This window comes from Entamoeba dispar, genomic scaffold (assembly GCF_000209125.1).
Source record: "Entamoeba dispar SAW760 scf_1105229461379 genomic scaffold, whole genome shotgun sequence".
Classification (NCBI taxonomy): domain Eukaryota; phylum Evosea; order Mastigamoebida; family Endamoebidae; genus Entamoeba; species Entamoeba dispar.
Genome location: NW_001854663.1, coordinates 1 through 25,952, shown reverse-complemented (window position 1 = coordinate 25,952; position 25,952 = coordinate 1). Strand labels below are relative to the sequence as shown.

The window sequence follows — 25,952 nt, the reverse complement described above, 5'->3', positions numbered from 1 at the left end:
TTTTAAAAGTTGTGTTGATTATGAATGTTTCATAATACAAAAAACCCTAAAAATTCAAAAAAGAATTTCTTAAAAAGAAAGAACTAATAAAATAAGTTTTTAAATATTTATATTTAATGGATTCTCTTGATGAATCAAAATATACTTCTATTAAAGAAGGACAAGCAACTGTATTGTTTCCTAAAGATGAAGCGGGTGCATTTTATAACCCTGTACAAGAATTAAATAGAGATCTTTCAATTAGTATTATTTCTAAATATTTAAAGAATAAAGAAAATGAATTAAAACAAAAAAATAAACAATACCATCCTTTAATTGTTGAAGCACTCGCTGCTTCAGGATTACGTTCAGTTCGTTATGCTAAAGAATTACCACAAGATATTGATTTTAAGGTTATTGCAAATGACATCTCTAAAAGTGCAGTTGAATCTATTGAGCGTAATGCTAAATATAATAATACTACAAAAATTCAACCTTCAGAAAGTGATGCTGTCTTATTACTATATCAACTTTCACAACAAAAAGAAAAACCAGATGTCATTGACCTTGATCCATATGGTGCTCCAACAGTATTTTTAGACGCTGCTTTTGCTGCAATTAAAGATGATGGATTAATGGCTGTTACTTGTACTGATATGGCTTGTTTGGCTGGAACACATTCACCTGCATGTTTTGCTAAATACGGTGGAATGCCATGGCACTCATCAAGTGCACATGAATTTGGATTAAGACTTGCACTTCATTCATTAGCAGAAAATGCTGCACGACATAAGAAATACATTGTTCCAATAGTTTGTTTTCATATTGACTTTTATGTAAGAATGTTTGTTTTAGTTAAATCATCAGTTGCTTTATCAGGTGAACTACCACTCCATGAAGGTCTTGTTTTTGTTTGTCCAACATGTGAGAGTTTTTGTTGTAATCGTCTAGCAAGTAAAAAGGATGGAAAGTTAAAAGCATCTCCATTAGAAATAGAATCCAATAGATGTATTTACTGTAAATCACCAGTTCATATTACAGGGCCAGTGTGGTTAGATAATTATGTTGATTATCAGTTTATTAAAGAATTACTTAAAACTTATCAACAAAATGAACAACTTCATATTAATTCAAGAAGAAGGATTCTAGCATTATTAACACTATTAAATGAAGAACTACCAGATACCCCTCTTTTCTATGCATTAGATAGGGCTGCTCATTTCTTTAAAATTACAGTTCCACCACGATCTATCTTTGTTCAAGCACTTGAATCAAAAGGATTTAAAACATCGTTATCACATACATATCCAAACAGTATTAAAACAAATGCGAGTGTTGATTTAATTTGGGATTTATTTAGAGAAGCAAATACTATTACACCATCTAAAATATCACAAGAAACACCAGCATATTTAATACTTAAAGAAAAACAAAAAGTTATTTTTGAATTAACAAAATTCAAAAAATTAAAAGAAAAGAAACCAATTCCAGTCTTTGTTGAGAAACCTGGCAAAAATTGGGGACCAGCATGCAAAAAAAGAAAAGTATTAACTGACAAGATCAATGCACTTGGAGATGAAAAGAAAAATGAAGAATTAGATCTTTGATATTTCTTAATGAAATTATAATTAAATGAATTATATTATTAAATAAAAAATGAAAGTTTCAAAAAAAAAAATAGTTCAATATATTTATCTTAAATTATTTAAAGAAGAGCAACTTTAAGAACAAGAATTGCTCCTAAAAATAACATTAATAAAATTAGTACAATAACTTTGACTCGAGTAGCTTTTTGATATGTCTCTGCTTGTTTAATTTCTTCAACAGCTTTTGATACTTGATGTTCTGTATGTTCAATATTATAATCAATAAGATCAATAATTGTTCCTTGTTCATGAATTAACATATTTAATTGTTGTGTCATCTCTGCTAATTCTTGAACAGTTTTAGTTATTTTTTTTTTATTTCCTCAACTCGTTGATCTACTATTTCTTCTGACTCACTTAACATATTTAATTGTTTTTCATCAAATCCAAATGAATACACACCTTCTTCTCCTTCAGTAGTACTTTTATTTTGATTTTTAAATTGTTCAGCAACTTTGCTTACTTCTTCTGCTAAATTTGTTTGAACATTTTGAATTAATGTTGGACTTTCTTCTTCTTTAAATCTATTAAATTTAGTTACTTCATTTTGTGATTGTTTTAAGTTCTATATTATTATTATTTCTGTATTCCTTTCTTTTTTAAATGACAAATATATTTTTCATTAACAAACCAATGATTTCATTTGTCTTCATATCAACTCCTTTACTATATTCTCATAATCATCCAAATCAATAGATAAATACTTCTTCTGTAATCTTGGTAAGTCATCAAATATAATAATAAGTATTTAAACTACTACTTTAAAATATTTCATTAAATAAGTCAAATATCAAACTTTTATAAACAATGTTTTTATTTTGTTTTTAAATTTCATCAGCAGTTTGTGCTAATATGAAAGGTTCAGAAATTGTAACTGTTCAGATAGAATTTTCAACAACACTTCCACCTTAGAATTTACTTCTTTAGCATAAAATTCTTTGGTCCAATCTTTAGTAAATCGAATGACATTCATTTGATTTGTTTGTAGTTTAATTTTTTCATAAGATATTTTTTATTAATACAAATAACTTAACAAAAATGTTGTCCTCAAAAATAAAAGTAGTAATAGTAAAAATCCATTCAATTAGATACACAAAAAAAATTCCTTATCTTTTTTTACAACAAACTAAATTCTATAACATTCAACAAGGCTTTGTTCAGGAGAAAGAATACATCCTTTTGAAGACATTATTGATAATATGTGTTGATTCATTTTTTTTCCTTCTTGTAAGATAAGACTTGATCCATAGACTTTTGAACCTATTTGTGCGTTTTGGATTCGTTTCATTTGTGAGCATACAACACTTGGTTTTCCTTTTTTAAATTCAAAACAAGCCCAACAATAGTCTGAAGCAATTTTAATAAGACAGTCATTTGTTTTTGCATCAGCATTTCGTCTTTTCTTTTTTTTATCTTCTGATGAGTTGTCAGGAATAACTTCTTCAAAATAACTTTTACCATCACGAGTAATTGATTCAACTACAAACAGTTGTGATGTAGTCTTTCCTTTTTTATATAATTTCTTTAAAAAAATTGTAAAACCGTTATCAACTAAAATACGGAATAAAAATGACTGTTGTGCAGAATCTCTTTCCGTTGATGCTCTTTTAGCCAATAACAAATCTTTTTGTTTTTCACTTTGAGTAAGTGCAACTTCATAAACACCATTTCCTAAATTGATTATCGGTTTTCTTTCAAAAGGACTAATGTGTTTCATTATCTCTTTTGTTATGAATGATTTATTAAGTTTTACAAAATCTTTAAATGTAATTTCAAGAGTTGTTGATACATTTGCTTCTCTTCAAGATAAAATATTAAAAATACTATTAAAAATATAATAAAATTCTATTTTTTTTTTTTTATTATTCAAAAGTTACAATTACAAATTTAAATTTTATAATTAAAATTTAATGAAGTTTTATATGTGAAAAGAGGTATATCATTTCTTTTTTCATTGAGGTTTAAAAATTATAAGACTCAACAAAGAATAAAAAGTTATTCTAAAAATATAAAAACAAAAATTTATTTGATTGTTTCATATTTTGATTTTCGTGATGATTAGTTAAAATTATCTTCTATTTTATTCTTAACTTCTGGTTGTTGAATAAAAGTTATAAAAACTATACAAAAACAATTTAATAAGAAAAACAATATTTCTTTGTCCCTTATTATGAAGTTTTTTTTTTCTAAAAGGAACTAAATAATACTATACCTCTAAATTATTTAAAACCAACATACTTTTATTCGTGAATCCTTTCTTCCAAAATAACAAGTAAACCTTTAATAATTCTTATTGAAGATAACAACTTTTTTTCATATAGGGTTTGTTATTATAACTAACTATTTTAATAATTCAATGAATATTTTTTAATTTTACTTAATGGTGTTGAACTTTTGTTTACTTAAATGATTTATTATCTCTTTTATCTGACCATTACCGTTAATAAAATGGTGCACATTTTTCTTATTTTTTCTTAGGCTTTTATAAAAAAAATGAGGCTAGGTGTTGTGTGTCGGTACTTACCTTTATGAGCTTATTCTTTTATTGATACAATTTAAAGAATCTTTCTTTGTTTTATTTAGTTAATTTTTAAATTTATCTCTCATTCAGAGAATGGTTAATATGAACATAAACCATTATTATAAAAATTCATATCTAAGTTTCATATCTTTTTCCAAGACATTAACATTAAATATTATTTTTACTGATTTTGATTAAAATAGCAAAAAATAAAGTTTTGTTGAATCTAATATAATAAATTATTATTTTTTATAAAACAATTTCTTCATCCTTTAATATTAAGTTACTTTCACAAACTTCTTCTTCATTTATTTTTTGAATATGGTCATGATTCTCTTGTAGGTCAATTTCTTGTTCTTTGGTTTTTTGGTTTAATTCATCCTCTTTAGTTGGTATTATTTTTGGTTGAGGAATTGAAGGTAATGGTCTATTATTAACAGGAATAGGAGGTAGTGGTTTTTCCTTTTTCTGAAATACCCGTTGTTGACCACTAGAATCAACAACAATAACTTGGTTTTCTGAAGGTTCTTTAGTAAGGTTTTTGAAATAATTGATGATATTAGTTATTCCTTCTTTAATTTGATTTTGAAGTTCAGAGTCATCTTGTTCTTGTTTTTTATATCGGTAATATCCTTCTACAGTTTTCACTTTAATAACCCAATCTTTATATTTGACTCCTCCTATTTGTTTTGCAATAGTTCTTCCTTCATCTTCTTCAAACTTAACTAATAAATCTTGACATCCATCTTTTTTAATCATTCCATCAATCTCATATGATTCTATTAAAGTTACTTTACCACAATTATCAAGAATATCACTAACCTCTTTTATTGTGATGTCTAAAGGAACTTCAATGAGAATAAGACATTTATCTTCTTCCATAACTGAAACTTTTAGAGTTCATTAAGGTAACTTTTTAATTAATTTTATGATTAACAAAGGAAATAAAGATGACAAAATTCAATCTATTCAAAAACGAAAATTATTAAATGTAAGAAAAAATAGTCATTATACAACTCAGTACTCTCCATTTAATTATAATAGACAAAGGTCATCTTAAACCCACCCATTTCTATTACTGAGTTGTTCTTTAACGGAACTGTATTTTGTAATATCAATCCAGTATCAACAGCACTTCCATTTCTTCCTTCGTTTGTAAATAAGTATTGGTCAGTTTCTTTGTCGTATGTAATAATTGCATGCCTATGAGAAATAGACTTAGCATCTGTATATTTATTTAGATAAATGAAACTACCATCATGTGTCCCTTCTTTTCCTCTCCCAAAAACAACAGGGAATTGGGTTTTTGTATCAAATTCAAATACAACAGTACTATTTCGTTCTCCACAAAGTAATCTTGCTTTAGTATGTTTTCTTTTCTTAGTTCTTTTTTCTTCGTATTCGTCTTCTTCTGAGACTTTTCTTCTCACTTTTTTTCCTCTGTTAGTTTTTGTTGGTTTTGGTTCTTTCTTTTCAATAGGATGTTGTTTAACTTCTTTAATTGCTTCTTTAAAAGAAACATTAATTGGATTAACTAAAGATAAGAGATAAGAATCTTAATGTTGTTTTTTCTTCATTTCATTACTTTTCTATCACGCAAAAAACATTATTAGGGTTTTTCTTTAAATTAATTTAGAAAAGTAGATTATATGAAGATTGATTGAGAGATTAATTAATGGTTTTAAAGTGACCACCATCAATTAAAAAATGGAAATAACAAACTTTTAGTTCTAGTAGAAGGGTTTTCTTTACATTTATTAATAAGTTCAGCTTTTAACATCTGTAACAATGAATCAATGAAATAAAATAAATGGTTTAAAGAAATAAATAATAAAAGATACAAAATTGATAGAAATATAAATAAAAAACAAAAATATCAAATACAAACTGTTGAAAAATTGCTTTGTGGAATTCGTTCTTTTAAATGGTTTGATTCTATATGAAACTATTTTGTTATTCTTCTTTTATTTAAACCATTTAAATGCATTTTTAATAAAAACAAACTTTATTCATTTCTAGCCAAATTGAATATTCTACTAAAATTGGATTAAATCCATCTTGTATTTGATCACGAATTTCTTCTACCTTTTCTTTATCCATTTCTTTATTCTATTAAAATTTAGTTCATTTCCTATTCAAAGTTCCTTTTTTTTGAAAAATTTTTTAGCTTTTTCTCTCATACTCTCTTCTTTCTTTAAGATTAAACTGTATTAACCGTATAGAGTTGTTAAATATTTTCTTTATAAATACTCATATTTTTTTATACATTAAAAAGTTTAACTTTTGAAATGCTCTAATTTTTAAGTTTTTTGAGTTCATATTTAGAATTATGATGTATTGAAAATTTTTCATTCAATAAATTTATTAATACTATTAGTTTTATTAATTTTTACATTACGATATAAAATAAATTCAAAAAATTATTTAATTGTATTATTAATAATTATTCATTGCCTAATTTTCTGGATTAATTATCTTGTTATTGAGTTAGTTCTGTTATTGAAATTTCACAACAAGGTTTTAACTCTGATGGATCAACCCATTCTATTGGTTCCATTGTACAATACGAATACCCACTTGGTGGGTATTCAAAAATTAGTGGATCAAAATACTTAGCATATCTAGCATTTATAAGTTGTGGAGTTTTAATAAAAATTGATGCATTTTCAATAGAATCAAAATCAATAAACACAACTCCACACCGTTGAGTTTGTGCAGAACAAAATGAAGGTTGATACATTAAAAATCTTAGAGCGTGATAAGGTTTTAACCAATATTGAATATCAACAACTGAAACAAATGAAGGAATCCCAGCACACGCAACAACATTTGATTCTTTTTGTTTAATAATTTGAGTAGAGAATATTGAATTTGGAAATAATTCAATTGAAGATAACAAAGATAATTCTTGTGGAAGTAATTCTTTTAAATGACAAAATTCTAAGGTAGTTGTTTTAAGATTTAAATATGATGGAATTTTCGTGACAACTTTATTTATTTTAATCCATTTAATAAAATGAGCAACAAATGATATATAATAAAATAAAGAACATGTTGGAAAAGTGTGCTGAATCAATTTTTGTAACACATATACATAACGTGAAAGTATTTCATTTTTCCTTAACTCTTCAGTAAGATTTGATAATAGTTGTAATGAAGAAATACAAGATGAACTTTCAACAACACTTAATTTAACTAAAGACGATGATGTAGATATAAATTGAAAATTATCAAACGTCTCAATACAACACGAAGAAAAGTAATCACTCTGCTCTAACCCTTTTTGAATTTGATGTAAAAAAAGTTCATTTGAATGTTCTGAAGTAATTGAAACTATAATAAAATCATTTGCATTAATAAATGGAAGTAATGACATAATTTCAATTGACTGAATAGGTAATTCTTTTAAGGCTGATTTAAATGCTCCTAACAAACCATGTGAAGTAATTTCTTTTTTTTTACAATTTAAATATATTTTTTCAAACTCTTGTTCATCGATATCAATAACAGACAAATATTGTGAAAAACTAGAATGAAACTCTATAATATGAAGAGGAAGTTGAGTTGTTTTGACTGTGAAACAACATGGAAAAAGATGGCTATTCATTAAATGTGTTATTTAAATAACAAAAAAAATATTAGATTATCTTTATTTTTTAGTTCATGTCGCTAAAGTTGAAATATATTCAAATTCTCTTAAAAGGAAATATTAAATCTCATCAAGAACGACTTAAACCATTCTTTCAAACACTCTTAACTTGTAAAGTAGAAGAAGGTATTCAGTCTATTTTCATTATTGAAACCCTGGTTGGTCTTCAGGTTTTTTATAATGGAATTCAACAAGATCATCCAATGTACCAAGAACTAACTGAAACGCTCAGCAAATATATTCAAGCTCTTCCTTCTATTACTATTAATGAAAAACATACTTCATATCTTAAAGAAGTCCTTAACCATCCAAAAGGATCATCGATTCATGAAATTGTATTTAAGTCTCTACTTGATATCTTAAATAAAAAGGAACCAAATGAGGTTAGAATTATGATTAATGTAATGAACATTCAAAAATTTATTGCTTTTAGTGATGAGGAAAAAAAACAACTCATAGAATCAATGGAGCAAAACCACTCAACTGAACAGATAGTTCGACCAATTATCGCATTATTAAATAAACAATATACTATTGATAAATTTACTTTACCAAAGAAGTGTTCTATTATAGAACAATTAGAATATCATATTGCATTGGCACAACAAGATCCAAATACAATTAGAGATTTAGAAAGTACATTATCAGAAATATTATTATTGAATTATCTTGGATTAACTAATTACTACGACAGAATTTGTCTTGCTCTTAAATTAGTTTCAACATATGACCCAAGGTGTTTGGATGATTTCAGAAAGCATTGTATTTTGAACAATATTCCAAGTGATAAGTTGAAAAGCATTATTAAAATATTTTCACCTATTATTACTGAAGGATTACTTCCTCGTTTCCTTGAAACAACTAGATCACAAATTTCAATATTTCACTCATCATCAGAGTGTTCAACTGTTTGTTTATTTAAAAGGAAAAAGAAAACAAAAAAATTAATGTAATAGACTCACTTTACTAATCTTATTCAATTTACTGCATATTTCTGTATTGAAAAAGATAATGAAAATACAACACAAAATTTATTAAATTATCTTATAAATCTTATTGATTATCCACCTTCAGATAAAGACATTTGTATTATTAACACTCTTCCATCATATTTATCTCTTAATGATTATAACCAATATAAATTAGTTATTGATCATATTATGAATATTTTTAAAAGAGCTGATAGAGATGCTGTATCACAAAAACAAAATGATACTAATAATATTCTTAATAGTATTTATGAAGCATTAACTTCTATGGCTAAAAGTATAACAAATGAAGAACTAAGATTTGACTTATTAAAACAAATAGTTGGAAGATTTATTCAATTTGGCAATACAATAAAAACTGATCAAGACATAAGTAAAAGAAAAGAAACTGAATTAATGGGAAAATTATTAAAGCCAATTAGTTTATTAATCAGTGGAATGGAAAATAGTATAAATAAAAATAATGAAAACAAATTGTTTAGAACATTTTGGTTCTATTGTGTTGTTCTAAAGTTTGTTATAAAAGAAGAGTACAATGAAATTTATTATAATGACATTAAAAATATCGCAAGTAATCTTCCACCTTTAATTATGAAAAGAAGTCATATATTAGCTGAGATTGATAATGAAACAAATTCTACACTAACTAGATTTTATTCTACTGAACAACAAAAGATGTTTATTGATAGTTTAACAAAGAGAAATGATTTTATTAGTTATAATCGTGGGATACCATTAAACAGAATTTTAATGTTCATTTCTATATTTTATTTAGAATGTTTTAGATGTTCTCAACTTCGATTTGAATATATTACTGATTATTTAGATGATTCAGTTGTAGAAGATCCTTTATGTGCATTTATTACTCCTGTTTATTCTTCATTATTTAAATCAGTATTTTTAGTAGCTAAAACTGAAGCATCTAAATTAGAATTATCATTGACAGAACGGAGTAAAGCAATGACCAATTTAATGAGTGTTTTTGTAATACGATTAACAACAACAAATCAAACTTTATTTTCTTTTGTAAATTCATCTTTAAATGATTTGATTGATTCAAATAAATCAATTGTCTATAACAAGAGAATTCTCTTCTTATTACTTCATATTGTTGAAACTATTTCAAAAATGAATACAAGTAATCCTCTTGATGTTAAGAATGTTAGAATTGCACAAACAAATTTCTTTGTTGAAACACCCGAAGATTCTAATACTTACTCTACTGTAATAAAAAATGTAAGTGATTTTACAACTAATTATATTAAATTAGGATTTAAATTACAACCTAAATACATGAGTCATTTAATTCAATCGTTTATTCTTCAATTACCAACTAATTCAAGTCATACCCATGCAGGAGTCAAATTAGCTTTAAACGTTGGAAGAGAATTTATTGATATGTCTGATTTAACATTCAATATCTTTCAAAAAGCAAGTTGTACTGGAATGGTTATTGGGTCAACAGAAGTTGGTAATATTAGAAGGTCTTTACTTCAACAATTAAAGACATTTGATTCTTCTAATATGAAAAATGATATTACTAAAGAGGCAGTTTCTTTTATAGTTGTAAATAATTTGAGTATTTCAGAATCTAGTGATTTACTTCAAGAAATTGTTTACTCTCCAATGAGAGTATTTACAAAAGAAGCTATGGAATTAGCGGTACCAAATTGGGAATGGTTAATTTGTGTGAGCTCTAAGGTTATGGGTAATTATCTTTTGAAGTTAATTGGTGTTGCATGGAAAGAAACAATTAAAAAAAACCTTGGAATATTTAATAGTAAATACGTAACTTCTAATCCATTATCTAGTTCAGTAGGAAATAGAGAACAATCTACTCATGCAAGCTCTGTTGTTCCACACAGAGAAATCATTAAATTTTTTTCAAATATTCTTCCTATTATTGAAGCTTATAGGGACACTACTCGTCTTGAAATTATTAGAGACATTATTTCATCCTCTCTTAAAGCTCAAATGACTCCTGAACCAAGTTCAGTTGGAACTCGTTTTATGTTGTTGCTTCTTGGACTAAAAATTGTTTCATTAAGTCAAAAAGAAGGTATTCATTATACTTCAATGGTTGAGAGTATTGAAATTGTTGGATTAAATTGGTTTGAAAATCAACCAGAATGGTTTGAGTGTAGTAGGACTCAAGCAGAACATGACATCAATATTCTTGTTGAGTTTAACCAAACATTATTAAATGTTCTTCAAAATATTAAAGAAAAGAAGTTTGGATTAGATGACGAAGTTATTAACAATCTTAAGCAAAGGGCAATGCTTTTACTTCCATTAGTTGGGAACGAGATTGAACGAATTTCTGTATGGAATAATCCATTGAATTTGATAACAAAACAATTCCAGAATCAACGACTCTTTTTAATTGAAAATTTGCCCAAAGACTATAGAAGAAGAACAAAGGATTATATCCTTCTGGCATGGTATTACTCTCCTGCACTAGCTGTTGGGTATTATAACAGATTCCCAACAATTCAGTCATATAAACTTTTAACTGAAAAAATTCTTAGTGAACCAAATAAATTAATTAACAATGCTTTGGCTCATATTTTCATTGCAACACCAGAACATGTAGAATCTAATATCCCTCAATTAAATCAACTATTGTATTGGGAGGCTACTGATCCTCCACACGCACTCAACTTACTTAAAAAATCATATCATTCGAATCCATTTACAACTTTATATGCGTTAAGAGTATTAGATACTTTTGATGAACAAACTGTGTTATATTATGTACCACAACTTGTTCAATCGTTAAGATATGATTCAATGGGACTTGTAGAAGCTTTTATTATTAGAATGGGAAAAAAATATCAGTTAGTTGCTCATCAGTTGATATGGAATTGTGATACTTACTCGACTGAGTCAACAACAATGACAGTTAAACAAGACCCAGCTTTTGTATCAAAATTAAAAGCAATAAGTAAGAAAATTGTTGAAAATTATGATGAGAAAGAAATGGAACTATTTAAAGCAGAAAGAGGTTTCTTTGAAAACTTTACACGTATTTCTGGAGAGCTTATTCCTATTGAACGGGACCAAAGAACCCAAGAACTAAAAGATAAATTAGGAAAGTTAAAGGTTGAAAGAAACGATTTATATGTTCCAACTAATCCAAATGCAATGGTAGTTGATGTATCAAATAAAGGTTGTGCATGTTTAAGAAGTGCAGCTAAAGTTCCAATTCTTGTTAATATGACTGTAAAGGATAGATTTACTGGAGAAGTTTCACCACTACCTGTTATTTTTAAAGCTGGAGATGATATAAGATCAGACATGCTTGCAGTTCAAATGATTGAATTATTTGATAGAATTAATAAACATGCTGGATTAGATATTTATTTATGCCCATATCATATTATTGCTACAGGCCCTGATTGTGGTATTATTGAGGTTGTAAGAAATTCTATGTCAAGAGATCAAATGGGAGAAAAATATGATGGTAATATGTATAATTACTTCTTAACTAAATATGGGGGAAGAAAAACTGAAGAGTTCTTTGCTGCTCGAGCTAATTTTATTCGATCAATGTCTGCTTATGCTATTGTATCTTACATTCTTCAAATTAAAGACCGGCATAATGGAAATATTTTGATTGATGAAGATGGACATTTGATTCATATTGATTTTGGATTTATGTTTGATAGATCACCAGGAGGAGATATGGGAATTGAGAAATCACCATTTAAATTAACTGATGAAATGATTTCCATCATGGGAGGTTCTCCATCAGCAGAACAATTCATTTGGTTCATGGAGCAAGGGGTGAAATCTTTCCTTGCAATTAGACAATATTATCCTTCTATTATCACTTTGATTGAATTAATGCTTGATACTCAAATGAATGTGTTTAGACCTAATTCAATGATTAACTTAACCCGAAGATTTAATCCTGAAGGTAATTGTACTCAAGCAGCTCAATTTATGGCAGGAGTTATGAAAGAAGCTTTTTCATTGAAAGGAACCTTTTTCACTTACTTCTATGATAAGTTCCAAGCTCTTGATAATGGTATTTCTATGTAAGATTCACTAGTTTACCTTTAATTAAATCAGTTATTTGGTTAGGTTATATAGTTATAAATAAAGATAATCATTTTTAAGGATAAAAACATGAAGTTTATCAAAAACAGTTTAACAATAAAAAGTGTAAAAAAAGATTTGTTGTTGATGAAGAGTTCAAAATAATATTTCATAAATTTTAAAATAGCAAAAGGTCAAAATAGAGAATCTTATTTTAGAATGAAATTATTGATGTTAAAAAATTCTATTTTATTCTGTCTTGATAATATGAAATGTTTGGTTTCTGAATTGTGAGATTCCTTAATTGATATTTCGTTGTATGAGCTTGCACAATGACACATGGATGGGTTCTTGTAAAGAACAACACTTATTTCACTTTACACCTGTATTAAGCAAAGAACGTTGTAGAACTGATACCCCTCAAAAAGATGTACAACCCCTTCTTTTATTTGGGGATTTAGAAGATGAACAACAATCGCAACAAAAAGAAGAAGTAAGACATAATGAAGCTGATGCAGACAAAGAGGTTTTTGATATTTTGAACCAACCTTCACATAGTACTTTTGTATTTAGGAAAAGTCCAATTATTCGAGATGATGTTAATGATATTGAATTAGATTTACCAAGAAATAGATGTGATAACTCACTTGATCCATTTTTTGTTTAAACATATTAACATTGATAATAATTGTAATTGATTCTTTAAATAAAAAAAAACATATTTCAATAAATTAAATTTTGATTTTTTCAACTTCTCAATGTTATACTTCTCTTGAAATAATTAAGAAATATAAATATCATATACAAATCTCTTCGAAATAAAAGATTGAATAATAATTTAATACTTTCATCAAATTGTAAATTTGGTTATTTTTATATGATATAATGATTATTGATATTTGTTAACATTAAGTCCATACAAATAGAATTAAAAAAAAAAACTAATTATTTGTTAATTTTTTTGATAAAACAAATTAATTTCTATCCTCGTTTTTGTTATTATTATCTTTAAGCTTCATAAATAAATGATATAAATACAATAATTAGAATTAACTTTTTAAATTAAATAATTATTAATTGATACTTTATCAAATTTAACTAAATGAATTGAAAAATGGTCATTTTTTTCTTAAATAGTTATAATATTTTTGAAATAAGAGTTATTTCTTTAATGGTTATTGAATAAAATTCAAAATATGTATCTTTTTAGCATTAGAAATCACCAAAACAATAACCATAATGGTCTTTTTTTTTAAAGTAAACTAATCAAACAAAGAATATTAGAATAGTTATGATTGAATGGTAATACCAGAAAGAAGAAATATTATCTATTTAATAATTAAGTATAAAATGAGGTAAATTCTTTTAAAACTGAATATGTAATAAATATTAAAAAGACTATGAAATTTTATAGTATAATATTTTATACTTATTACTGAATAAATTATCAAAAATAAAAATAGATTATTTGTAAATTTGTTGCATAAACAACATTCTATTGAATAAAAATTATCATTAATACAATGAATAATATAAAGAAAGGAGTTTTATAGAATCAAGAAAATAAAGAAAAGAATGGGGGTATAGAATTTGATCAAACACATTAGCCATAACTCAATAACAATTAAATATAATAAAAATATTTTTATAAATATAGACTTAAAATAACATTGAGATTTTTGAAATACTGCATTAATGTGATAGTTTTTTGTAAAAATTCAAGAAATTTCAAAACTCCAACCAAAAATTCTTTTACTATATTGCGTTATATAAAACAAAAATTAAAATGTTTTTATTGGGAATCATTTTTGTTTACTTAGAAATCATTGATAAAACTTCATATCAACAAGAAACGGAAAATACAGAACTTTAAATAACAAAACATACCAAAACAGAATGGGGGTTGTAGGAGGGTGGTTTACTGCTTACAATGGATTAATATTAGTTATACATTACGTTTTAAGTTCATTTAGAAAAAATAAAAAGTCATTATTTGTTGGTATTTTCACTGTATTTGTTAGTGTTTGCTTCTTATATATTTTACAAAATGTTGTTGAGTTAGTACCTGCAGTGTTTATGAGAATATCAGAAATACAAGTTGGAGAAGGGGATATTTTACTTCAACCAAGAGAATCAATGTTTCTTAACTACACTCAAATATCAGAAAAACTTGATAAAAATTGTAAAACATGTAAGAATAACTACCCACGTTGGTTAATGTGGGGGTCTGTTGTGAATGGGAATCAAACTGTTGATGGAGTATTAAATGTTTACGACAGTGAGGTTGAGGAGAAAAATAATATTGGAAGAGGATGGAAATATGACCCTTTAGAAAAAGACCAAATTGTGATTAGTGGTGGTGCTGCTAGAAAAGTTGATATTCAAATTGGGCAACAAGTAGATATGGTAGTTAACCTTCCTGAAATAGTAAGATATCTTGGATTAAATATGGAAGATATACTCCCAGATTTAATTGGAGTTGGTCAAAATATTAACATTTCAATTCCATTGAAATTTGTTGATCCAAATAATACCCAAAATGGAAAATATATAATTACTCAACTCTATGAAATAGAAAAAATTTTAAATAAAACTGGAGAAAATGTATTCACGTCATTGTATATAAATGGTATTAACATGTATGTCACTGATGCGTTTAATTTATATGTAATAGATGAATCATCTCCTGATCCTTATAATAAGCTTATAATAGAAAATAATGCTATTTTAGTATCAATTGGGTTAAATATTAATTATTCTGATCCTGGATTATTAGCTTCTATGACATCGAGTAGAAAAATGTTAGTTAAAGGAATTGCAGAAAATCCAGGAGGAAAATATTCAAATTTAATTGGGAATGTAATATCTATTGATCGGAGAGAAGCAGAAATAATATTAAAAAAGATTTTTAAAAATATTATTAATTATGAAATAAAGAGAGTTACAGATCAACTAAATCAATATCATATTCCAACTACGATTATACTTAATCTCATTAATAATTTGTTTGATACATTTGAATTTGATCTTAACTCTCAAACAACTCAAATATATGTTCAAATGAAAAATAGAAATAAAGCATATTTTGATGGTGATAAATTAATGAAAAAAATTATTGTCGAAACAACTGATGAAATTGCAAAAATACTTGGCCTTAAATCTTCAATAACCATAACCGCACCTTTATCTATTGTTGTTTCAGTCTTTAATTATTTGATGTATTTATTAAAAGAAATTTTTAATTTTATTGTAATTGTATTTGCTTTTATGGGAGGGTTGTTGATTTATAGTTTATTGATTGCTGATGTAGAAAGTAAGACATATGAATTTGGAATGTTACGTGCATTAGGATTATTAAAATCTTTATTAATCGAAATTCTTGTAGTAGAATCTACAACATTTTCAGTCATTGGAGTTGTTATTGGATTAATTTTTGGATATTCATTATCATTAATAGTCAATTTCTTGATTACTAATCTTGCTGATTTACCAATGATTTATACCCCATCATGGAAATCAATTGTAATACCACTATTGATTGGTTTTATTATTCCACTTATATCCAATATTATTCCAATTAAAAAAGCTCTTTCCAAGACATTAAGAAATAGTTTAGATCTTTATCATTCTACTATTAATGAAGTTAATGTAACAATAAAAAAAATAAAATCAATTGGAATACATCCATCATTAATAATTATATCATTGGTTATGATAGCGGCAAGTTTTATTACATACTATATCATTCCAATGTCATTATTACAAATGAAATTAGATATTTTATTTATTTGTTTCTTATTAATACTTCTTTCATTTCTTGCAGGACTTTGTCTTCTTAGTCAAATAATACAACCATTTATTCAGAAATTTATTACTTATATTATTATTACACCATTTCAAAGTGCTATTCAAAGCATTGTACTTAAAAATTTAAATTCTCATTCCCCAAGAAATAAAAAAACTGCTTTAATGCTAACAGTTGTAATTAGTTTTATTTTATTTGCAGGTGCAGTATTTTCATTGTCAGAAAACACTATTATTAATGAAGTAAAATTAAATTCTGGAGCAGATATTAGAGTTAAAACATCAAATAGTTTAAATGTGACTCAATTAGCCAATTATTTAAAAAATGAACCTAAAGTTATTGATTACTCATTTGAAACATCTCCTATCTCTGATATTGCTGGTAAAAAGTCATCGACATACATAAGCAATTTAGCAATGCACCCAATGGAATCTGTAAAATATATTGCAGTAGATGAACATTTTGTCAATACAGTTTATAACGAATTATTAACTCCAGTAAAGGTTGATTCAATAGTAAAATACAATAAAGTCAATGGCCATCCAGATGTATTAACTTCTTTATATGATTCTCCTAGAGTAAGGACAAGTGACCTACCTCAGTGCTTTCCATTAAATAAAAATATTATTAATAAACAAAAAATCCCTGACACATCTTATTTCTATAACAATTACACTGACGTTATTATTGCTGAAGGTATTAGAGAAGAAGACAGTATTCATGTAGCTGATAATGTTCGTATTAAAATAGTTTCAAATTCACATTCATTGTTTTATCTTGGAAAAGTTCGTGCAACAATAAAATCAATGCCAGGTCAAAGATTTTCATCTTTTTATACAGTCGCTTCAAAATCACCTATCATTATAAGTATTCCCCAAATGAAAGAAATATTACAAACACAACAAACTATATTCAATACATCTTCTGATATTACTTACCATATTCTTTACATTAAAGTACAACCTGGAAGTAGTGAATATGTAACACAAAATATAAGAACATTAGTATATGATATTAAAGCTGTTGTAACAGATACATCTTCGAGTGTAGAATCTATTCGGTCTTCTATTGGAATTCTTCAAATATTCTTTATAATTGTTTCTTTAGTTGCATTGTTATTGTGTTTCTTTGTAATGTTATTATCATTTACTTCAAATGTTCATGAAAATTCTTGGGAATTTGCAGTTTTAAGAGCACTTGGACTTAGTTCAATCAAAATGGTGTTGATTTATATTTATGAAGCACTTTGTATTACTTTTTCGTCTATTATTTTAGGTTCATTAATAGGAATTGGTGTTGCTTCGTTAGTAAATCTACAATTTATTCTTTTCCTTCAATTACCTTATACTTTCTCTTTCCCATGGCTTAATGCAGTAATTGTTTATTTTATCTCAATTGTTGTTTCTGTCTCTTCTTCATTTATACCTTCTTGGAATTTAACTCGAAAACCAATCTCTAATATTTTAAAAGGTCAACTTTAATATTTAATTTATTCCTTTTTAGTTCTATTTCTTTTAAAACGTCAAAGATTCTGCTTCAGGTTTCTTAGTATAAACTATATTTTAATAATAAAAATAATAATAATATAATTATATCAAAAAGTATAACTAAAAAAGAAACCAATAAATTATTATGTCATTTTCAAGTGTTAAGGTTCATTATTGCCGATATATGCAAGACTGGGATAAACTTAGTGAACGAATTTGTAAAAGTAGTTATGTTGGATTTGACGTTGAGTATGTTGATAAAACTCCTGCTACAATTCAACTTTCATCACCAACTGAAGCATTTGTTTTACACGTATTTCACTACAAAGAATTACCAAAGACATTAATCCAATTATTAGAAAATGATGGAATCATTAAAATCGGAGTTGGAGTTAAAGACGACTTAAAAAAAATTGATGATAAATATAAAACACATTGTCAAGGTGGACTTGATATCGGATGGACTGCTTATTTAATTGGAGCTATATCAGAGTATAGAGGTATTGATTATTTAGGAGAGAAATTACTTGGAGAAAAGAAATTAGGGGGATTTGCAACTTGGGGAATAGGTAGGTTAGAAAAGAAACAAATTGACTATGCTGCTAAAGATGCGTGGATTGGTGTTTGTGTTGCTGAAAAGATTATAATGAAAGTTTAACCAATAAAGAAAAGAAGAGATGTAATATCACTGACTGGGTAAAGGATATGGCAGCATCAAAGATAGATGTACTTGATTATTGTGATGATGAAGATAAAGGGGTTATAACAAACACTGTTGTTAATGAAAATGATGTGCAAGGAGAATTAAGAAGTATAAGAAAAACTAAGGAATACCTAAACCAATTAAGAAAAGAAGAAAAGGTTCAATTAAAACAATTAGAAAAAGTAAGTGAAGAGAAAAAACCAAAGAAAGTTGATAATAAAAAGGATACCAAGAAAGAAAAAGATGAGTTAGTTCTTAATATCTTTTTTGATGATGAATAAATTATTTTCGTGATTGAGCTATATCAAATTTTTCTATTTTATGTTTTATCCAAATGAAAAGACAAATGTTCTTTAATGATAAACGCACTCTTATTAAGAAAAAATAGTTAATAAAAAATGAGTTTGTTCAAAAGAAATGGAGGTTTTGATCAGATCAATAAAGGAGTTGAATTAAAGAAAGTTTCTATAATAGGAGATGTTGGAGTTGGTAAAACAGCAATTGTTCGCCAATTTATCAATTATAAATTTGAAGAAATTTATGAACCAACAATTGGAGCTAATTATTCAAGTAAAGTTGTGTATGATAACAACAAATATACTCGTTTGCAAATATGGGATTGTGCAGGAAAAGAAATGTATAAATCCCTGATTGATAGTTATTTGGAAAATAGTGACATTATCGTTATAGTTTTTGATGACCTATTTTCATTTCAACATAGTAAAGAACGTCTTAATAAATTAGGAATTAATTCATCATATTGTCAAATAATTTTTGTACTTAATCAAGTTGATAAATTTCTTGATAAGTTTGTTATTTTAAGTATAAGTATAACCATAAATTTATAAAGTAGAGAATTATCTCATAAGGCTCGTCAATTTACAACTAAAAAAGGGATTCCATTTTTTGAAACAAGTGCACTCCAACGTAAAGGAATCGATGAGCTATTTAATTCGATTCTTTCTGGAAAGTATGGGTCTTTAGAACATATTCCATGTTCTTCAAAACTTCAGAAAAATTTGAATAATGAAGAGTTAGTAGTACTTCCGAAAGATTCTTATGGGTGCTCCTGTTTAAAGATCGGCTTTTGTTAAAAAAGACTAGAGATAGTTTACTAGAAACAAAGAGGTGTCTGTTGATTTTTTTGTTAAATTCTAAGTGAGTTAATTTCGTTTGTTGTGGTATGTTTATTAATCGATCTTTTTTATTTTTTTTCTTCTTTAAAACCAGAAAATTATTTAGTATTTCTTAGATGACTGAACAACCAGTTCAAGTAGAACTTTGTTCAAGAGACTATTTAGACACACCTCTCTCATTCTCTCAACCTCAAGACCCTGAAATAAATAATTTACAACATGTACAAGAAGAAATATCACCTGAAATTCTTCAAAAAAACCAAGAGGTGGTTCAAGAAATTGAAGAAACTTCCAAACAACTTGACCAACCAATTCAAAACGAAACATTCCCAAGAACCAGTTTTGGCTCACTTCCACAATTATCTTTATTTGATTTAAGGAGGTATTTCACAACATACCCAGTAACTTCAATAACTGGATTGAATCTATCAAATAATAGAATGGCAAATCTATCTCTACCAAATCTAATCTCATTAAAAGAGTTAAATCTTTCTCATAACGTTTTTAAAAAAGTACCAACAATATTATCTATCTTTACTCAACTAACACGTCTAGACATATCATATAATTATATTAAATCACTTGGTATCCTAAAAACTCATCAATCAATACGTTTGTTATTGTTAGAAAGCTTCTTTAGATTTAATATACTAATAATAAGGATATCTTGATATTCATCACAACAATATTCATAAGTTAACATTTGATCATTATGAAACAGCATCTAATTTGATTCATTTTGACATCTCTGATAATTATATTGCTTCTCCATTAGATACCTCGGAAACATTTTATTATACATTCCCTTCTATATATTTTCAACGAAACCCAACATTTATTATATGGGGATTATATCTTGGTTCAGTAAACTCAACTTATGATATTGAATATATTAAGGGATTAGGAATTGGTTGTGTTCTCTCAGTAGGTAAAAAACCAATTCATGAACTTGATGGATGTAATTTGTTCATAACCCTTGAAGACAGTCCTAAAGAAAATATCATGGAAATCCTTCAAACAGCACTTCTTTTTATTGACGAAAATATTAAAAGAAAAAGGGTTGTATTAGTTCATTGTGAGTGTGGGGTAAGTCGAAGTGCTAGTATTGTAATAGCCTATATGATGAAAAAATATGATATGACCTATAAAGATGCACTAAACTTTGTATCTTCTAAACGTAAGTGTGTTTTTCCTAATCGTGGGTTTGAACAACAATTACTTCAATTTGAAAAAACTACTTTCACATTTGGTTTAGAAGAAAAAGAGAAGAAAACAAAGAGGAAATGGCTCAACTAGTATAAAACAAGAGGATTTGTTATAAATACATTCAATGAAAATATAACATTAAGAATATTGAAAAACAAAAATTTTGGGGTTTTCTTTTATAAAAAAAATCAAAATTTTTTGGATAAAACTTTAAATTTTACACAACTTTAAAGGAATGAGTAAACTTGAAGGAAATCCATTGCAATATGTTGTAGATACTACTACTTCTCTTCAGGCTTTAATGAGAATTGTTAGACAAAAAACTGAACGAAAAGACGCTGATATAGAGCGATTAGAAAAAGAAGCACGAAGAGACATTATTGAAGGAATTCAAGCGATGGAAGTATTAGTTGAACAAATTCAAAATTTATCAAAACAATCAGTCGATGAACAGCAACAAGAAATGGATGTGTTAATAGGAGAAAATATAATCCTTCAAAAGAAAATTGAAACAAGTAAGAAAGAGATTGAGCTACTACAAAAAGAAGTAAGAAATTACCAAGAAGAAAAAACACATAATAATGAAGAGTATGAAAAAAAGATTGAAGACTTAGAAGAAAGGATAAAAGAAAAAAATATTGAAATTAATGATCTACAAAATGAAATATTTAGTGTCTTACAAAAACACTCATCTGTATTAAGTACTAATGAAGATAATGATACAAATATTATGATATTAAAAGTTCAACTAAAAAAAAAGGAAAATGAAATTGAAGAATGTTCAAAGCAAATAGATAAATTAAAAAGTGAAAATGAAAAACTTAAAACAGATGCTGAGGTTAACTCACAAACAAATGATGTTATGTGGATGACTATTATGAAAGGGAGAAATGAAAATAATTCATTAAAAAATAAAATTGATGAATTATTAAAAGGGGTAGTTGGAAGTTCTGAGACAGATATTTTTGAAGGGTTTGTACAACGTGGAGAATTAGATCAAATTAAAAGATGGACAGAAATGAAATCATTTAAAAAAATTTGTAATATTGAAGGGGACGGTGATCAAAATAGTTGGAGTTGTGTTAAAGGATTAAAGAATGTACTTTGTATCAAAGTAACTCAAATAGGAAGTGTGTTTGGTTATTTTCATAGTAAAGAACATCCAGCAGTAACAACATGGAATATTCCACAAACAACAGATATTGTGTTCTCTTTAAGGAATCTCTTTAATCGTCCACCAATAATTATTAAACAAAATATTCAAAATAAATTAGTTGAAAATAAACCTGCAGATGTTTGTGTTCCAATAATTACCGAAGAAATAGACTCTCCATGTCTTTGTTCATTAATTTTTGTTGGTGAGAAATAAAAAATTGAAAGAGTTTATTAATAAGAACTGTTTATCATTTTGAGTTTAAAAAAAATAAAAAAAGAAAAAGATATAAAAAATTATTAATTAATAATTTTATTATTATAAAATATAGAAAAAAAATAAGAACTTAAAATTAATAAAACATAAAAAAAATTATGTTCAATCCATTTGAAATTGTTAATGGACAATATAAAGGAAATTGTTCTAAGGAATTTGTTACCTTAACACTTAACTCTATTCCTAATACCAGAGAACAATTAAACGATTTAGGACTTCCATTTGCAATTTGTTGTCATCCAATGAATTCTACATCTCAGCCACCAAAAGTCTCTTTTCCAAATGGTTCAATTAATAGGTGTGAATATTGTAGGGCATTTATCAACCCATTTGTAGAATGGCAAGTCCCTGGAACAAGATTTGTTTGTAATTTATGTGGGCATGTTAATTATTTAAATAAATCACCATACCAATTATATAATATTAATCAATATCCTGAACTTGTAAATGGTTGTGTTGATTTCATTGTACCAGAGGGATTTATGCCACGAATGATTGATGGTATTAATATTGTATTATTAATTGATTTAAATTGTCCCGTATTAGAGTATGTTATTAACTGTATTGAATCACTTGAACATAATGCACGTGTAGCAGTAATTGCGTATGATGACACAATTCATTTATTTAAAGCAACTCCAACAAATATATGTGAAAATATTATCATGCCATCAATGGAAGTAGATATTTGTGAATCAACTTCTATTTTTATGGAGAAATCTAAACTAAATCAAGTCCTTGAATTAGTCAAAAAAATTGTTCCAAATAATAAAAATTGCTTACTTGAAGCTCTTACTATTGCTGGTTCATTATTAAAGAAAATTGGAGGTAAAATTATTGTTATTAATAGTACACCAGTCACATCAGGTAAAGGTATTTATCAACTAAGAAATCCAATAGTTGAAAAGAGGTCAAATGATAATTATAAAAAGGTTGCTATTGAATTAAATAATGATGGTATCACTGTGGACCTTCACTTAGTAGCATCTTCTTATCTTGACCTTTCTCAATTCGTCGATATTTCATCAAAAACAGGAGGAAATACTACCTATAACACTTTAAATACTCTTAACGATGGTACTTTCTTTACTTCACTTTATCAATCATTCTGTGATATTACTGGATTTGATGGAAGTTTCAGAGTCCGATGTTCACCACAGCTGAGAGTAGTTAGTAGATATGGTCATTTTATAATGAAAATATCTGATATCATTTCATCTCCTGTTTCTTCATCTAAAACTGCATTAACAATTCGTTTAACTATAGACACTCCAATAGTAGCTCCAAATATATTCATCCAATCATCTTATCTTTACACTGCGCCAGATAATACTAGATATATTAGAGTCTGTACTATTGCTATCCCAGTTGTTAGTCAACTTCATCAATGTCTTCCAATAGATTTTAGTCCAGTTTGTGGTTTCATGGGAATGATTCTTATGGACCAACGACCAGAGCTCAAAATCATTGATCTTCAGAATTCTCTTATCAACCAAATGGCTAAAGTTTATAAACTATTTTCAACAACGTCTCAAAAAGTTCAGTTGTACTCTTCTATGGTACCACAAAATCTTGTTCCATTTACTCTTTATTGCTGTTCAATATTAGTTATGCTTAATATCCCTCCTTCTGATTATTCAGTTTGTCTCAGAGAAAAAATATTAGGAATGAAAATTAATTCATTCCAACAAATGTTTTTCCCTATTTTGTATGATGCCCATTCCCTTCAACAAATACCCACTGATACCTCTAGTACTGACAATTTAATTTTAGCTTATAATGGAGAGCATTGGATTCTTTCTGTTGGAAACAAGGTAGAGGATCAAGATATTCTTGCTCTTGTAGAACAACAACCAGTCTGCGTAATTACTCATTCAGAAGGTATTTTTTCTTCCTTAAGAACTCTTGTTGGTAATGCCCCAATCATAGTTTGCAAACAAGGAAGTGAAATGGCTAATAGTTATTTGAATAATTATTTGTTTAGTCCATTCCAACTTGATAGTCTTGTTCAATCAATTAACAATAAAATGATTTCTAAATGACCTGCTTAATTATTCATTTTTATTTCAATCTCACAAGTCTTTTATTTGGTTGTTTATCAACTTCTAGTTTCTTTATTCATTTTTATGTTGTGTGTTGCATATCATGATTGAGTTGTTCTAATGTTTTAGTTTCTGGTTTTATCTTAATTATCAATTTTCTTATTTACAAGTTTCTTCTTATTTCTTTTTATCATTTTTCTAATACCTTCTTTGAAAAGTCCAATATATATGTAGACTGATATGTATTTAAAAGTTTATTTATTTTAGTATTTTATTTTATGAGACTTATGTATTTGTTTATTAAAATATATAATCATAGTATTTTTCAAATAATTTGATATCCGTTTTGTGTATTATATGAATTTTCATCATTTCATTATTATTAAAATAACTTTTATTAACTTTTTTAGGTTATGAATAAGAGTATTTTATTATGTCTTACAAATTATTGTTTTAGGGTGTAACATCTTTCTTTCAATGATTTCATTTAAATTATCGTATTTATCTTCTTTAGTTATCCCATTATCTAATCATTCTTATACCTTTCTTAAATTTGATTCTCTCAAAATCTTTATTTTTCTATTAAATTCTTTTTATTATATTTTTGTTTATATTTTGTTTAACAAGGGTGTATTCAACTTAGTGCTCTGTTTGTATTTATTCTAATATTCTTACTTTTCTTTCTTTTAGTCATTATAATTAATATGACTGAACTTCTTTTGTGTTGTTTCTTTCTTCTTTTCATTTTTTTTATTTTTCTTTCTTTTTTATTTATTCTATGAAATTTCATTTTGTGGATTGGTACTTCAGATACACCACATACAATCCCATTATATCTATACTTTGAACCAATAGTTATGTTCTGTTCATGATATGGCTTTAGTGAGATAACTCACCACCTAAGACCAATTGGTTATTATTTATTATAGAGGCATTACTTATAAGGACTATTTTTTATTATGACGGAATATTATTTACTATGATACAAGATTATTTATTTGTTATGGTAGTAGTATTATTATTTATCAACATATAAGTACATTTATCAATGATAGATTTGTGTTGAATGCGTGGTATGTTGTTAAGAAAAAGGGATTTTTTTAAGTAGTATCGATGGTAAAGGAGATGATCCATAGCATAGTGTTATTGATGTATTCTTCTTATAATAACACTACAAAAACAATAGAGAGTTTTAATACTCATTTATTCAAAGTAAAAATCATATAACAACTTAAATGAGGAACAACTAAGTCGATCATGTTTGAAAAAACTTTATTTCAAATGAAATAAAGTGTGTTGAAGAAACTAACACTCTCACT

At 26.6% G+C, this 25,952-nt stretch overlaps 14 protein-coding genes across 14 annotated transcripts, besides 27 other annotated features; 9 read left to right on the top strand and 5 right to left on the bottom strand.

Moving 5' to 3' along the window:
* Positions 1-84: 84 nt before the first annotated feature.
* Positions 85-118: a sequence feature (AT_rich).
* EDI_334000 (uncharacterized protein) lies at positions 117-1,586 on the top strand (the record flags this gene model as incomplete). Its single annotated transcript, XM_001738447.1, has 1 exon — positions 117-1,586. The coding sequence occupies one exon, from the start codon at positions 117-119 to the stop codon at positions 1,584-1,586; it is 1,470 nt and encodes a 489-aa protein (XP_001738499.1).
* A 12-nt stretch (positions 1,587-1,598) lies between these two features.
* Positions 1,599-1,689: a sequence feature (AT_rich).
* Positions 1,690-1,929: 240 nt separating this feature from the next.
* EDI_333990 (uncharacterized protein) lies at positions 1,930-2,268 on the bottom strand (the record flags this gene model as incomplete). The annotated part of the gene is made up of 2 exons (XM_001738446.1): positions 1,930-2,190; positions 2,257-2,268. The coding sequence occupies 2 exons, from the start codon at positions 2,266-2,268 to the stop codon at positions 1,930-1,932; spliced, it is 273 nt and encodes a 90-aa protein (XP_001738498.1).
* A 483-nt stretch (positions 2,269-2,751) lies between these two features.
* Positions 2,752-3,342, bottom strand: EDI_333980 (uncharacterized protein; the record flags this gene model as incomplete). Its single annotated transcript, XM_001738445.1, has 1 exon — positions 2,752-3,342. The coding sequence occupies one exon, from the start codon at positions 3,340-3,342 to the stop codon at positions 2,752-2,754; it is 591 nt and encodes a 196-aa protein (XP_001738497.1).
* Positions 3,133-3,160: a sequence feature (AT_rich).
* An 89-nt stretch (positions 3,343-3,431) lies between the features above and the next one.
* Positions 3,432-3,537: a sequence feature (AT_rich).
* A 74-nt stretch (positions 3,538-3,611) lies between these two features.
* Positions 3,612-3,653: a sequence feature (AT_rich).
* A 313-nt stretch (positions 3,654-3,966) lies between these two features.
* Positions 3,967-4,001: a sequence feature (AT_rich).
* A 372-nt stretch (positions 4,002-4,373) lies between these two features.
* Positions 4,374-4,403: a sequence feature (AT_rich).
* On the bottom strand, positions 4,396-5,028 carry EDI_333970 (uncharacterized protein; the record flags this gene model as incomplete). Its single annotated transcript, XM_001738444.1, has 1 exon — positions 4,396-5,028. One exon carries the CDS (start codon positions 5,026-5,028, stop codon positions 4,396-4,398), a length of 633 nt encoding a protein of 210 aa, XP_001738496.1.
* A 149-nt stretch (positions 5,029-5,177) lies between these two features.
* EDI_333960 (uncharacterized protein) lies at positions 5,178-6,246 on the bottom strand (the record flags this gene model as incomplete). The annotated part of the gene is made up of 4 exons (XM_001738443.1): positions 5,178-5,680; positions 5,869-5,926; positions 6,035-6,091; positions 6,151-6,246. 4 exons carry the CDS (start codon positions 6,244-6,246, stop codon positions 5,178-5,180), a joined length of 714 nt encoding a protein of 237 aa, XP_001738495.1.
* Positions 5,517-5,621: a microsatellite.
* Positions 5,934-6,029: a microsatellite.
* Positions 6,247-6,500: 254 nt separating the features above from the next.
* Positions 6,501-6,594: a sequence feature (AT_rich).
* Positions 6,595-6,625: 31 nt separating this feature from the next.
* EDI_333950 (uncharacterized protein) lies at positions 6,626-7,753 on the bottom strand (the record flags this gene model as incomplete). Its single annotated transcript, XM_001738442.1, has 1 exon — positions 6,626-7,753. The coding sequence occupies one exon, from the start codon at positions 7,751-7,753 to the stop codon at positions 6,626-6,628; it is 1,128 nt and encodes a 375-aa protein (XP_001738494.1).
* Positions 7,598-7,626: a sequence feature (AT_rich).
* An 8-nt stretch (positions 7,754-7,761) lies between the features above and the next one.
* Positions 7,762-7,805: a sequence feature (AT_rich).
* A 4-nt stretch (positions 7,806-7,809) lies between these two features.
* EDI_333940 (phosphatidylinositol 4-kinase, putative) lies at positions 7,810-12,828 on the top strand (the record flags this gene model as incomplete). Its single annotated transcript, XM_001738441.1, has 2 exons — positions 7,810-8,703; positions 8,752-12,828. 2 exons carry the CDS (start codon positions 7,810-7,812, stop codon positions 12,826-12,828), a joined length of 4,971 nt encoding a protein of 1,656 aa, XP_001738493.1.
* A 155-nt stretch (positions 12,829-12,983) lies between these two features.
* Positions 12,984-13,011: a sequence feature (AT_rich).
* A 133-nt stretch (positions 13,012-13,144) lies between these two features.
* Positions 13,145-13,492, top strand: EDI_333930 (uncharacterized protein; the record flags this gene model as incomplete). Its single annotated transcript, XM_001738440.1, has 1 exon — positions 13,145-13,492. The coding sequence occupies one exon, from the start codon at positions 13,145-13,147 to the stop codon at positions 13,490-13,492; it is 348 nt and encodes a 115-aa protein (XP_001738492.1).
* Positions 13,493-13,526: 34 nt separating this feature from the next.
* Positions 13,527-13,573: a sequence feature (AT_rich).
* A 178-nt stretch (positions 13,574-13,751) lies between these two features.
* Positions 13,752-13,806: a sequence feature (AT_rich).
* A 36-nt stretch (positions 13,807-13,842) lies between these two features.
* Positions 13,843-13,904: a sequence feature (AT_rich).
* A 301-nt stretch (positions 13,905-14,205) lies between these two features.
* Positions 14,206-14,303: a sequence feature (AT_rich).
* Positions 14,304-14,447: 144 nt separating this feature from the next.
* Positions 14,448-14,481: a sequence feature (AT_rich).
* Positions 14,482-14,721: 240 nt separating this feature from the next.
* EDI_333920 (uncharacterized protein) lies at positions 14,722-18,111 on the top strand (the record flags this gene model as incomplete). Its single annotated transcript, XM_001738439.1, has 1 exon — positions 14,722-18,111. The coding sequence occupies one exon, from the start codon at positions 14,722-14,724 to the stop codon at positions 18,109-18,111; it is 3,390 nt and encodes a 1,129-aa protein (XP_001738491.1).
* Positions 15,713-15,761: a sequence feature (AT_rich).
* Positions 16,030-16,074: a sequence feature (AT_rich).
* Positions 17,241-17,273: a sequence feature (AT_rich).
* Positions 18,112-18,186: 75 nt separating the features above from the next.
* Positions 18,187-18,225: a sequence feature (AT_rich).
* Positions 18,226-18,262: 37 nt separating this feature from the next.
* On the top strand, positions 18,263-18,775 carry EDI_333910 (3-5 exonuclease, putative; the record flags this gene model as incomplete). Its single annotated transcript, XM_001738438.1, has 1 exon — positions 18,263-18,775. The coding sequence occupies one exon, from the start codon at positions 18,263-18,265 to the stop codon at positions 18,773-18,775; it is 513 nt and encodes a 170-aa protein (XP_001738490.1).
* A 443-nt stretch (positions 18,776-19,218) lies between these two features.
* On the top strand, positions 19,219-19,914 carry EDI_333900 (uncharacterized protein; the record flags this gene model as incomplete). Its single annotated transcript, XM_001738437.1, has 2 exons — positions 19,219-19,628; positions 19,674-19,914. 2 exons carry the CDS (start codon positions 19,219-19,221, stop codon positions 19,912-19,914), a joined length of 651 nt encoding a protein of 216 aa, XP_001738489.1.
* A 158-nt stretch (positions 19,915-20,072) lies between these two features.
* On the top strand, positions 20,073-21,252 carry EDI_333890 (dual specificity phosphatase DUPD1, putative; the record flags this gene model as incomplete). Its single annotated transcript, XM_001738436.1, has 2 exons — positions 20,073-20,568; positions 20,618-21,252. 2 exons carry the CDS (start codon positions 20,073-20,075, stop codon positions 21,250-21,252), a joined length of 1,131 nt encoding a protein of 376 aa, XP_001738488.1.
* A 145-nt stretch (positions 21,253-21,397) lies between these two features.
* Positions 21,398-22,531, top strand: EDI_333880 (uncharacterized protein; the record flags this gene model as incomplete). Its single annotated transcript, XM_001738435.1, has 1 exon — positions 21,398-22,531. One exon carries the CDS (start codon positions 21,398-21,400, stop codon positions 22,529-22,531), a length of 1,134 nt encoding a protein of 377 aa, XP_001738487.1.
* A 44-nt stretch (positions 22,532-22,575) lies between these two features.
* Positions 22,576-22,691: a sequence feature (AT_rich).
* On the top strand, positions 22,690-24,633 carry EDI_333870 (uncharacterized protein; the record flags this gene model as incomplete). The annotated part of the gene is made up of 1 exon (XM_001738434.1): positions 22,690-24,633. One exon carries the CDS (start codon positions 22,690-22,692, stop codon positions 24,631-24,633), a length of 1,944 nt encoding a protein of 647 aa, XP_001738486.1.
* A 243-nt stretch (positions 24,634-24,876) lies between these two features.
* Positions 24,877-24,913: a sequence feature (AT_rich).
* A 290-nt stretch (positions 24,914-25,203) lies between these two features.
* Positions 25,204-25,250: a sequence feature (AT_rich).
* A 110-nt stretch (positions 25,251-25,360) lies between these two features.
* Positions 25,361-25,406: a microsatellite.
* Positions 25,407-25,486: 80 nt separating this feature from the next.
* Positions 25,487-25,940: a repeat region.
* The last annotated feature ends 12 nt before the right edge of the window (positions 25,941-25,952 follow it).